Source organism: Parasteatoda tepidariorum, chromosome 6 (genome assembly GCF_982258835.1).
Source record: "Parasteatoda tepidariorum strain Cologne lab strain chromosome 6, Ptep-v5.0, whole genome shotgun sequence".
In the NCBI taxonomy this organism is placed as follows: Eukaryota; Metazoa; Arthropoda; class Arachnida; order Araneae; family Theridiidae; genus Parasteatoda; species Parasteatoda tepidariorum.
This window is the reverse complement of record NC_141760.1, coordinates 96,305,133-96,318,814: the sequence shown is the minus strand read 5'-3', so window position 1 is coordinate 96,318,814 and position 13,682 is coordinate 96,305,133. Positions and strand designations below refer to the sequence as shown.

Below are 13,682 nucleotides of genomic sequence, written 5' to 3'. Positions count from 1 at the left end.
TTATGACAAACGAATCTTCGTGGAAGACTTTTTTAATGGAACTAACACACATTTACTTTACATGGAGGAGACCACGAAAACCTCTAATGGTAAGTCCGAGGGCAAGGGGATTCTGTCCCGTGATTCGAGAGCAGAAAAATAGAGAAATAGAAACTTCGAATAATAGAGAGGTTTAAAGCTTATACTCTCGATACCAGCATATTTGCGTCCGTATGTTCTGAACTAACAGCGCATGACTGTTACACACACCCCTTAATTGTCTCTCGCACATCTATTTTAAAAGCTACGTAATATGTATACTAAATCATTTGAAAGACAAAACCACTGAACTGCATTGAGGTCTTAAGACTAGAGGTTGCTTGAAGAACATAAAGAACCTAAGGGCACAGAATAATACAGGAAAAAAAACTGTAAAAAGCAAGCACCCTAAAAGAACAAAATGATAGAGGGACTAGAAATTTTCACGGACCATACCAAAACCTCCTAGAAGAACGAAGGCCTCAGCAGGGATCAATTTAGTAGTCCGACGTGACGAACATAAACTGCGCAGTCGATGAAAAAGAAGAAAGATGTCACAACGTTTGGGCTACTAAGTTGCGCAGTGGTGGAAAATACGAAAGATGTCAATACTTTTGGACTACTAAAGGATCACATTTCTTGTTCATGATAACCCGTGCTAAGGCCTTTTCTTTTCTAGGAGGTATTGACCATAGCCGCACACTCACGTATGTAAGTTATGAACAGAATGCGCTTTCCTAAAATTGCACTGAAATGTAGGAGGATGTCTGAAAGTGCTGCATTGTGTGCACTGCAATGTACATTATATGTATTAAAAAAAAGTACTGCTGCCTCCATTCACTGCTGTCAAGGACTCTACAAAGTACGTTGTGACTCATTCATGTCTGAATGTTCTGCTCGGTATTTGCTGCATTATGTCTGCAAGTGATGGTTCATGGATTTAATGTAATCAAGGACTCGACAAATTGTGTTGTGACTAATTTTATGGAATAAATGGTCATTAAAATATTTATAATAAAAGATTTTAATATTATGAATCAGGTTTGGAGGATAAAAAATTATCATGGCAATAACAAATTAAATGTAGCAATAATTATATTCAAAACCCATAGTGCCATAGTCATTATAATTTTAATAAAAATGGAAAATAACTAAATACCTGCCGAAAAGATGCCAGCTGTAGATCCAAAGTTCATAACTAAGTATGCCGTCAAGTATGGCGATATGCATCCAGAAATGTTGTTGCTTGCAGATAATAAGCTCCATAATGTCCCAAAATTTGTTGGATCAGCTCTCTATTCACAGAAAATGCACCTGCTTTACAAAACACAATGAATCACTCCCTCTACATCTTTAAAATATTTACTATTTACTATGTTTATTACAATGTTTATGTTTATGTACTATGTTATGCTTATTACTATTATTAATATATACTATGTTTAGTTTGTAGAAAAGAAAAAAAAATCTGCCTAGGCACCGGATGGTATTTTTGCCCATATATTAAGCTGTAACTCATTCATATCTGAAAGTTCTGTTCTGTATGAGCTGCATTGTACGTGCAAGTGATGTTGCATTCATTTGATGTAGACCCATCGACCCATTATCAAAATACTAAAAAGTAGGGCTCGGAATTAACGGTAGTCCGTTGGCTCAGGACAATTGAATTTTTACTCGGATCATCATAAAGTCATCATAGTCATAATCCAGACCAGCAAACGGATATAAATGAATGGTATGCTGCTTTAGCATCATGATTTCGGTTTCAAGTTTTTTCCTTTGTTTTTTGACACAGATTTGTCTCTCATAATTTCTTGACATATTCCCTCATAATCATGATATAGCACTTCCCCTATAGCAGTGTTTCCCAAACTTATGACTTTTGTGTACCATTTCTAAATTTTTCGAAACGCTGAGTACCACTAATAAAAAAATGAGTGAATTTTTTACTATAAAAAAAATTGCACGAAAGTTAAAAATCACAACTGGCTGTTGACACCACTAATTATTAACTGTTAACTCAGCAAAAAATAGCCAATAGAAAAATACGTAATCGTAAATTTTCATGGCTAGCTTTGTTTTTAAACAAATTTTTTTGAAATTTTCGTTTGTTGCGAGATATTTCGCATAAGAACGCGTTCCCCCGCTAAACTGTTCCCGTACCCCAAGGGGTACGCGTACCACACTTTGGGAATCACTACCGGGTAGTGATTCCGGATTTTTCGGAAGATTCTATTTTTGTATTTAAAGTGGTAGTAAATATATACTTTCTTTCTTTTATAAACTTAATTTTTAAATGATTTTGATCACCACTATTATTACAAAAATTAAGCACATATATTAATATGCGTTACTATCATGGTTGTCAACTTAAGGTTTCTCAAATACAACGTATTTGTTTGCTTAAAATTGAAGTTTTAATTCCATTTTAATACCACTGGGAAAAATGATAATGGAAAGGATTAAAAGTTGGCAGGTATACTGCCCTATAGTGCAATTTTTCATTTAAATTCACTATATTAATTTTTTTTTCAAAAAATCTAACGTAGTTATGTCGGACCAATGAAAAAGTGTACGAACTACTAATACTTTATAATTAGCTGTCCTTCCGGACAGCGACTAATTTTTTTTATTAACACCTATTCTGGAAATTATTTCAACAAACTTTCTTTTCTAAACCAACCATCTAGTGAACAGAATTTCATTGAAAATGGAAGATGTAAAAAGGGAAATAATCTATAAGCTAATTCATTGAGCATGAAATGACTAAATCATTTTACTTAAGAGTTCAGTTTTTTTTTACCTTTTTTTTTAAAAAAAATTTGCAAATTCCATTTCTTACTTGTCGAAGTATTTTGGATAAGGCAGGCCATCCACATCCCTGAGCCAATCCATTCAGAAACCAAAATGCACAAAAGGCAAAGACAGAAGATGAGGTAGAAAACAGCAGAGTGAGTGATCCAGTCAAAAACAGACCAACAGCAAACATCTTCAGAGGATTCAATCTGTCTGACAGCATCCCGAAGGTAAATTTGCTGAAAGACATCGCTACATTTTGACAGCTTAAGATCAGACCTATAAAACAAATTACATTTCAGTCATCACAATGAATATTTCAATATTGACTTGAATATTTCGGAGAAATATCACTCTTTTACGTGTAGTGATTGTAACCAGCGTATTCTCAAAAGTATAAAACGCTTATTTTTCTAGAAGTTTTAACATCAAAATGCTGTAATGCATTTGTTCAAATCAGCAAAACCACAAAATTACTTCTGAAAAAACTGAAGATTAGCTCTCTTGATCACTGAATTTGGATCTAATGACACTTGGGATTTGGTAGTTTGCAAGATTTATACATACAACGACACCAAGCACTTATATGTTTTCGAACTATCCAAGCCCTTTCAATTTTTCCTCCTCCCCCCCCCAAAAAAAGGGGACAACACTTACTAGTACTAATAATAATATTTTTAGTAATTAACACGTTCACGCCGGGGTGACCCATCGGTGGGTCACGCTAGATTGTCTCATCGGGCGGCGCACCGGAGTAAAAACTGGTAACAAATAAATTTCATTTTTCAGTTTTTTTCCGGGAATAATAAAAATCCATAACTGCCAATTGTTTTTAACGGATGCAATTTTTAAATTGAACTGCTTCTTCGCCGTGATAAATTTCCTTACAGTGAATTGTTATTGTTGAGAATAGATTAACTCCTCTCGAATATTATCTAATATTGAAATAGTTCATCTAGCAGTATTTTCTCTTTTCCGTCCCGCTTTCAGGCGCAACACCCGGCGTGAACGTGTTAATCAGTTACGAAATTCGTAATTCCGTAACAAAGTAATATTTTTCGCCTGATTCAAAAAAGTGGCGATCTACTTCAGTAATCATAATTGTATAGACCTATGTACAAGATCACCAGAAATACATTTAGGTTTGAATTGTATAGATTTATATGCAAGATCGCAACAAAAATATTTTGGTTTGAATTATTGTATAAACCAATGTGCAAGATAACGAGAAGAATATTTATATTTGAATTATTGCATGGACCTGTGTGCAAGATCATGAGCAATATATATTGTATATATGGGTCATTCTCACAAAAACAGTCATTTTCATGTCCCCAGTATATTTTATGTTTGTTTTACAGCTTACGAAAAAAAAAATTTCAGGGAAAGTGTCCTTCGGAATGCAAGCTAACAAAAGAATAAAAGTAAAATTATCAATTTTTATTTTTTATTTATTTTAGGTAATTAAAATATACCAATATGTCATTCCCTCACTTGTCCCCACTGCTGATTTAAAAAAAGAAAAAATTGTTTCTGAAATAAAAAATAAAATTTTACAAATTCGTGTTTTTTATTTCAGAATACTGAAATATAGAATTCAGAAAATCAATTTTATATTTAATTTCTGATAAAAATGTTAACACAGCACTATTTTAAACTTCGTCCCCAGTGTTTCGCGTCATTCCCTCACAACAATGTTCTTATCACCTGCAATCTTCTTAGAATAAAAATATTTTAATAAAAACTTCAGAAGTTAACAACTGGCATCATAGAACAAAATTGCAGTATGTTTCCATCTTCAACTTAAAGAAGCTTTGCTGTGGAATAAATTTGAATGAATCAAACCAGGTAAAATTTTTTACATTTGTCATTCCCTCATGTCATTTTTTAGAGTAAAATAAAATACAACTTCATCGAGAAAGTGGATAATTGTATGTTGCTTTCTTGTATGAATATAATTGTACGTGATTGACTTCAGAAATTAATTAGGCCTAACTGTTATTTTTAAATTTTATTGAATTCGTCATTCCCTCACTTGTGTATAAAGTGAGGGAATGACGCTGAAGTGAGGGAATGATTCAAGATGAGTATATTATTAAATTTTTTTTTGTTCAATCGTGCCACCCAATTTTATTTTCCAAACCTGTAAAAACTGTTAAATATATAAGACTAAATCATAATAAATATTAGATATACTTAGTATGTTATCATTTTCAAACTTTAGGTAGATGTAACTTAGATAAAAACATGTATTAAAATAAAATATCATTCCCTCACTATTAGTGTCATTCCCTCACTTTTTAAATAGTGAAAATAATTAATTTACTTATTAATTAATTTGAAAAATAAATTAAAAAATTAATAAATTAATTTATTAAATTAATTAATTTATTTATTAAATTAATTAATTAATTATTAATTATTATAAATTAATTAATTATAAATTAATTAATTATAAATTAATTAATTATAAATTAATTATTTAAAAATTAATTAATTTAAATATTAAGTATAATTTATAGGATATATACTTTCTTTATAATGCCATTACATATTTCTATTAATATAAAAACTTTCAGAGCCTTTTATTCACTTTACTTTTTGGGATTTTATGAACTGAAAAATGACAGTTTTCGTGAGAATGACCCATATAATATATCACGAGCAATATAGGTTTGAATTGAGAAGATCTATGGGCAAGATGACAAGAAAAATGTTTAGGTTTTAATTTTTGAATAGACCTATGAGCAAAATCACGAGCAATATATTTTAGTTTGTATTTTATTTAACCAAAATAATATACAAAATACTCAATTTTAATAATAATATATTGTAAATATGCAACACCTTAATTTTTTTTAAAAAATTAAGGTGAACTTACAATTATGTAAAATATTTCAAAACTTATAATTTTCTGTAAACTTTAAATATCTAAATAACTCATATAAAAAAATAAAGCTATCAAAAAAAGTAAAGCACAGTTTTATCTTTCTTTCATAGTATTAAGAAATTATGCCAAGATAAATTTTATCTCTTTTAAAAGAATAAGTTGATAAGATTTACTAAAGATTCTTAACAAACATATCTACTCATTGTTAAGCTTCAAAACAAATTTTAATATCTCATCATGAAGCTTTGTTATATGATTAATAAACAAAAATATTTTCAGAGCTTAAAAGAATTTGAAGGCATCCAAAGAAAATATAATACAATATCAAAATGATAAAATACTCATGCATAAAACAATTATTAAGACATCTGAAATTCTGCTAAGATATAAATTTCGTCTGAATTGCTTCATGTTAATTTTACTAATAATATTCAAGAATTATAGCGTAATCATTTTTCAGCATTATAGCGTCATTTCAATTATGCATGATAATAATAATTCATAAATACAACTTGTTTATCAAGTATGTAAATGGTTTTTGACGATGCTTTTATGTAGTTGATATAACACGGCATTGTAAATAATATTTGAGTATTTAATTAGATGCACTATTTTAACCCCTTAATGTTTGCATAATTTTGAAGAAAACGTTTTCGAAAATGTATATTTTTTTATTCAAGAAAATTTGTATAAAACTAATTGTATGTACCATACGTGTAATCATTTTGAAATTTTGGGTTGATTGAGTTAATGCATTTGGTGAGCGATTAATTAATTAATTCGATTTAACTCAGAAATTAAAAATGACTGCATATATTGTACATACAGACGGTTTTAATTATTTTTATTTAATGAGGGTGCCACTGGCCCTGACTGCCCCCGAAATACTCGCACAGGAAGGTGACCTCGAAGGTCATCATCTCATCCCTTGTCGAGTTTTAAGAAACATTCACTAGTGGACCACTATTGGGAGGCCAGGAGTCTTTTGCATTCATGGACTACAGCTATAACTGCTTCTTTCTTCTCAATGTTTTTTTTTTCTATATGTTTTTTTCTCTACATGGTTGTTTGTATTTATTGCCTTTTAATCTTGCCATTAAAAATAATTATTCGATGAGACATCTACGATAGCTTAAAATCAAACTATCGCTAAACACATTACATATAATCTGGTACCGCAAACTGCTATATATTTAGAAACAAGCATGCTTCCGGGCATGATAAATGAATTATTTTTAAACATTTTGATGCTCTAGTTTTAATTTGAACACTCCAGCCCAGAAATATCACGGGCATGAGAAATAGAAGGCAAAATTTCATCCCGTCATTTTGACGGGAGCGTGAAATGAAGGGGTAAAAAAAGGACATTTTTAGAATATTAGCAGGCAAAAGCAAAAATTTTCTTCAGTCAAATTTTTTAAGATAAATTTCTAAATTGTTTTCCGTATCTTTATAATTTATTTATATTTTCATATAAAACCTAAAATTTCGGTAACGGCCCTTGGAAAAATTACAAAAGGACTTAAATGATTTAGCACCTATTTTAAGAATAAAATAAGTTATAAAAATACTGCTGTCTAAAAATCGTTAGATTTTACAATGAAAATTCGTATAATTTACACCTTAAGACCTCGCGTAACGTAAAAAGCTAATCACATTCGCACCCAAAACTTGTAGTCCATTTCCTAGCGAGTTGCAAGTCGACTCCAATATGTATTGTACACTTTTAAAAATTTATTCGTGAAAAAAATTCTTTAAAGGATTTTTTTTTAAGATGCAAATTTATGAATATACTTTTTAAAATTGCACTCATAAACTTCAAAATTCGATGAAGTTTTCAGACAGAGCTAAAAGCTAAATCCAAACTGAATCCTAAACCCTCATTTCAAAGCGTGACTCTTGTAGAATTTATTAAAGTGGAAATAATGTAGATTACGCTACGTTTTCCCGTCATAACATTTAAATTTAGTCACATTCTCACCTGGATCTGGAGATTTTAATTGACAGCTGTTTTCACGCCAACTCTTGGCACCATTTTGAAAAATGACTCATATAGAAAATATAATGTACAAATAATGTTGACAAATATGTCCGACAAAAAATTCAGATTCACTCACATTTTCGTCTGGAATTAAAACAGATTAGAATTTCAGACAGGTTACAGCTCAACTCCAAAAGATTTTAGTAAAGATCATTAAAGTATAAAAACTTTCCCTTTTTTTCTACACAATTTAAAAAAATAAGGAAAAATTAAATTGTCAAAATTTTCTATAGCTTTACCATAAATACATATTGCTCTAGGTAAAATTTTAAATTCGTTTTTAAAATATTTCATTTTATTTCCCAAACATTAATGATATTAGATTTTTTAGTATAGGAAAGTAATTTAATGGAAATATATTATAAATTGAATAAGCGAGTAAGAGCTATATTGAGTAAGTGAATATTACAGTTAAGTTTTTTTTCAATACTATAGGTAAACAGAAGCATTTTACCACGCATTCAACAAAATTGCTATAATTAAAACAATTTTAATCAAATAATCGATAAGTCTTCAATTTAAAATCTAATAAAGAAACAAACTGATTTGATATAATACGTTTCTTGTTTTTTTCATTTTGATTTATCTTCAGTTTCGAAACAGGTTTAATTTTTTCTTCATCGACATTTTTCTTTTAAATTTCCTAAGTTCTATATCTATTTCTTTACTTCTTTGTACAATTCCTAACAAATAATTAACCCTTGCCTAATTAAGATTTTTCTTATAAAAAAAGTTTTTTCTAACTTAAGAAGAAAATCCCTCCAATATCATGAAAAAAATATTTCTTTTGACAAGAATTTTTCTTTTTTCAAAAAAATCTTGTTTAGAAAAAAAGTTTTAAAAAATATGCTAGTTCTTACTTGAACACTTCATATTTTTTTCTAAAGTCATCTTTTTAAATAAAACAAAGCATGCCGCTCTTCCTTTTTCTTTTTCTTAACCGAAATAAATTGAATAGAATCAATACGTATCCAAACCAGTTTGATACGGAATATAATTCTTAAGTCACAAAAAAAAAACTAAAATTATCTTAAATTATCATACAGATTTTTTATCAGCATGAAAAAAGGAACATTTACTTAAATTAAATTTCTTTGGTGAAATATATTCTTTGCATCCCCCGTAAAGTTATGAAGAAAATGGATTGATTCCAAACATTGGTTCATTCACTAACCTTCCTTTCTTCCAACTTTATCTATGTCTATCTATTTTTATAACACTAAAAGAAGAAGAAAAGTAATTTCATTGTGTCGTTGCCACAAATTTTACCTGTGAAAGTAAATTTATTGCTCAGCTGTCAATGACTAGATTTCAACAAGACTTAAGCGTTATTCAAAATTAGACTTATGCATTCCAATTAAAGTATTAACTTACCAAATGAATAGTTTATTGTGATCAAGGTAAAATACAGTATACGTAGCACGCTTAGCGCGATTATTTTTTATAACCGACGTTGAACAGCCCACCCAATTTTACGAGTTTACGACTACTAATGTTCAACTCCGTAGCCTTGCAATTTTGAACCCAATCCAAAAGACAAGGGAACTCCTGGATCGAGTATTGGGAGAAATTTGACTTCGCGGAGGACTTTTTGTTGGATCTAACCCGCATTTGCGTAACATGGAGAGGAAGACCACGAGATCCTCCCACGGTTAGCCTGACCGCAAGGGGACTCTAACCCATGATCCGTCTACCACTGAGGATATTTCACGTCAGCACTGTGGTCGGTGCAAGCCGGACGCAGAATTCGTTTCGACTGGGGTTCGAACCCGGTTCGCCGCGTTGGTAGGCAAACGCTCCATTCCCTGAGCCATCGCGGCTCTTAGCGCGATTTTGAAAAATGTCTCCAAAACGTCGATGCGATAGATTGACGCTTATCACCAAACTGTTGGTACACCGGGCAAATGTATATACGAAGTAGCACTTAACCTTAAAAAAAATCTGTGTAGTGCATACCGGGCAAATGTACGCCTACAATGACACCGAAAGAGAGCAAAACTAGAATTGAACTGTGTAAGGTTGTCGAAAGCTCCGTTGTTATATGAAATGATACTTTTCCGTGAATAATATACTATTTTTATTATTGCTGTTAGTTTGCAACTGTTACTCATGACTGTTGTGTCAAATTTAGTCTATCTAAAGCCAGCGCTGTCTATGCTTATTTTGAAAGGGCGCAAAACCTCAATATGGAGAAAAAGCCCCAGTTTCGTGAAAATAGAAAGAGTTTGCTGTCTAATTTTTTTAATATTTAAAAACTTACTCCAATGCTGTATTACCAGTGCTCATACAAATTTGCAGAAACTAAGAATAAGGCAATGATTTTGATAGTTTTCATCATAGTAGAAAAATGTCTTAGGTATGAAAACTATGGTCTATGGTTTTTTTATAGTTTTGTTTCTCACCCTTAATTTTCAAATTTTCATTGACAACTTTAAGTTTCATATTTCAAATCAAGTTTGTTTCTCCTCATTCACATCTGGCAAGTCATCAAATGAGGTTTTTTTTTTCTTTTCAGCGCTTGAAACATATCTGTTATTTCCAACTTGTATATTTTAGAAGCAAACGAATGAAGTTTTTTATCGGGCGAGTAATAATAAAAATTATTTTTTAAAAAAAATTGCGAATTAATTGGCATTTTAGCAAGATTTTTCCTTTTTAATTTAAGTCAATGAATAAAGTTCACTTTTTGCATTTTTCATACGCCCAAACAAAGCAGTGTAAGCAAAAAATTTCAAATTTTAAATAAGATCAGAAATACTTTACATTTTCAAAAAAAAAAATTTGCTTATCTTTACATTGATATTTTGCCCAGTTTTCAGAATTAGCTTTTTGATCTCAGTCTATTTACCTTTCAATACACCTGCTTGTCAGCTAATTACAAAGTATGGCTTAGTGCTGTCTAAAAATGCTCAAAACTTAACAGTTATTAACAACTGCTACAAATTCGCAACAGTTTACCATTTGCCGCAGATACACCGGTCTCCCTTTTATATATTTTTCTTTGTGAAGCTCTAATTAGAAGAAAAAAATTTTGGCACTTTCAAATCATAAAAAAACAGTCTAATAGTTACTAAATAAAATCTGTTAAATTATTAGAATTATATTTGCACTAAAATATGAAATCCAAATAGATAAGATTTAAATTTGTTTTTTCATTCATATTCAAAAATGTATCAATAATTGATTTGCAAATTCCAATGATGAATAACTGTTTCTCTTCTAGATCTAAATAAAGACACCGGTGTTTCATGCCGTATTTTATAACCATAAATTATTAAAATACTAAATATAATAATACGAAATAAATAATTGGAGTTATATTTGCACTAAAATATGAAATCCAAATAGATAAAATCGAAATTTTTTTTCATTCATATTCAAAAACGTATCAATAATTGATTTGCAAATTCCAATGCTGAATAACTGTTTCTCTTCTAGATCTAAATAAAGACACCGGTGTTTCATGCCGTATTTCATGACCATAAATTATTAAAATACTAAATGTAATAATACGAAATAATGTAAAAAGTATGAAAAATTTGTTTAATAAAAATTCTGCGTCAAAGGGTAATATATTATAAGCTAAAGAAGCATTCTTATATATTCATAAGGACATTAGAAAAATATTCTTAAGGACAAGTAAGACTTACTTCGAAAAATCGAAATTTAAAATGTGACTCACCAGCATGGCTCGTTTCCAAACCTTCTTCGATCAATTTGGGCATCGATAAAGCGACACATTTTCGATTGTAGGCATAGGCCATGTAACAAACAAACAACGTTAAATAGAAGCTCTCCATGTTTGTTACCGAATGTCGTCGGAGACAAACGTACTATAAATATTCAGCTACTCTCCGATTCTAAGTAGTAAAAATAGTAACTTATCTTCATGGGATATGACGTTTTATCACTCAGAGAAGTAAGCACAGTGCTTCAGAAATACAATGCAGCTGATCAGATATGATGAAATAATTCCTCTTGGCTGTTTTAAAAGCGCTCTAAGGTTGGGTCACTAACTTGCCTTCACCTTCTTAAAATTATTATTCTTGAAAAATATGGTAGAATCATAAATTCAGTGAGTTTCGTCAATTTAGACCTCGGGCTGGAGGGGTTTTTTTCTGAAAACTAAAACTTTTTCTATATCAATGAATGTATTTACTGTCTACTCTAAATGTCTCTACAGTATTCGTTTGATATGCAATTTTAAAAGGAACGAAATAAGACAATTTTTTTTAAAAAAATTAAAAAAGAAATTGAATTTGATATTATAGGGTTAGAGATTACAATCTAAGTTTTAAAATAAGATTAAATTGAAAATATTCACATAACTGAAAACAAAAGAAATTTTTAAGAAATTTTAAACAATTGAATTTCGTAATGTAAACGACAGGGTTGGTATAATTTAAATCATCAATTAAAACGCAATTTAAATCACTTGATATTTTTTTTTAAAAAATCCTTTATTTAAATCAATTGTGATTTTTTTAATAAAATCACTGATTCAAATCAATTGATTTCTTTTAAATAAATCATTGAATCGAAAATATTTTTATAAATATGTTCCTGTGTGATTCTTATTAAAGTCTGATTGTATTAATAGCGGAGGTTTTATTTTATCCAAAGAAATATTGAAGGGGTAAATTTTCAAGTTTCAAAATGGACTGATTAATAAATAAAATTAGAAGCTAAAAAAGGGTAAGAGTAACATTAAACTAATGAATTATGATTTTCCATTATCTGTATGTAAATAACTTGCAGGTAATATGCATATTTCAACTATACCCATTTAGTTTCATGTTTATTTAAATACTTTAAGTGCTTTTAAATCATAGTAAATACATAGTTAGTGGTAACCAATATTGAAGAAAGACTTGTTCTGAATTAAGAAATTCACAGTATTTTTTTTTCTTAAATATATTCTGATCTAAACTAATTTACTCTTCATTGGATGTTTAATAAATCACCTCCCTGTCTGTAAAATTTAGGATGTTTAACTTGTAATACAATAATAACCGTGATTTTATTTATTCCGTGGTTAGTTTGTAAGAATTAAAAAATAATTTTTGAATATCAAATATCAACTATTTTAGCTATGTTATAGTTATTACATAATATTAAGGATTGTTAATATTTTATCAAATGATTTGGCTGGTAAGTAATTTAAAAAAATGATTTAAATAAAAATAATCCGATTTAAGTCAAATAAATCCGATTTCTAAAGAAAAAGAAAAATCATGAACTTAGCTAACCCTAAATAATAGCTAACTAATAAACAACAATATTAGCAACTATATTAAATATCTCAATAGAAACAATAAGCAATAACAAAATGTAAAAAGTTTCAATCTCAACATAAAATTTAATAGAATAAAAAAAATCTCCATATAAACAACAATAGAATGTGAAACTTCTCAATTCAAACTCAATATAAAACTCTTAATGAATTCATAACGTTGAAATAAAAATTTTCTTTTTTATGAATTATGAACTATGAATCCATTTATTATTGTTGGCGTTTACTATAATTCATAAAGAAACTGAATAAAACTGAAAACAAATGCATAAAATACTTATATTATCATTTGAAAAAGGAATTAAATATAAATATTACTATTCTTGATACAATAACTTTAAAATTTTTAAGAGTATTAAGAAATCAAATCTTGAAAGTGAACCAAAGAAATATTTTTTGACAGATGAGTCTGAAAGAAAGTAAAAATTAAATTATTGTCCAAACATTCTATATCATGATAAGTATTTATTATGAGCCATGGTGGCTCAAGGGTAAGAGCGTTCCCTTTCAAGTGAAGTGAACCGGGTTCGAATACCGGCGATGACTCGTCGATAAGAATTCCGCACCCGGCTCGTACTAACCACGGTGCTGACGTAAAAATATCTTCTATTTTTGACGGATCATGGGTTAGATTCTCCTTCCGT

At 29.6% G+C, this 13,682-nt stretch overlaps 1 protein-coding gene across 1 annotated transcript in view; it reads right to left on the bottom strand.

Moving 5' to 3' along the window:
* Positions 1-11,643, bottom strand: part of LOC107453393 (glucose-6-phosphate exchanger SLC37A4) — a 38,287-nt gene extending 26,644 nt beyond the window's left edge. Inside the window, exons 1-3 of the mRNA XM_016070214.5 lie at positions 11,428-11,643; positions 2,861-3,093; positions 1,178-1,313 (exon numbers count right to left, since the gene is read on the bottom strand). Of these exons, the coding sequence (XP_015925700.3) occupies positions 1,178-1,313; positions 2,861-3,093; positions 11,428-11,545 (487 nt within the window). The 5' untranslated portion in view covers positions 11,546-11,643. The remainder of the gene's footprint in view (positions 1-1,177; positions 1,314-2,860; positions 3,094-11,427) is intronic.
* Positions 11,644-13,682: the final 2,039 nt, after the last annotated feature.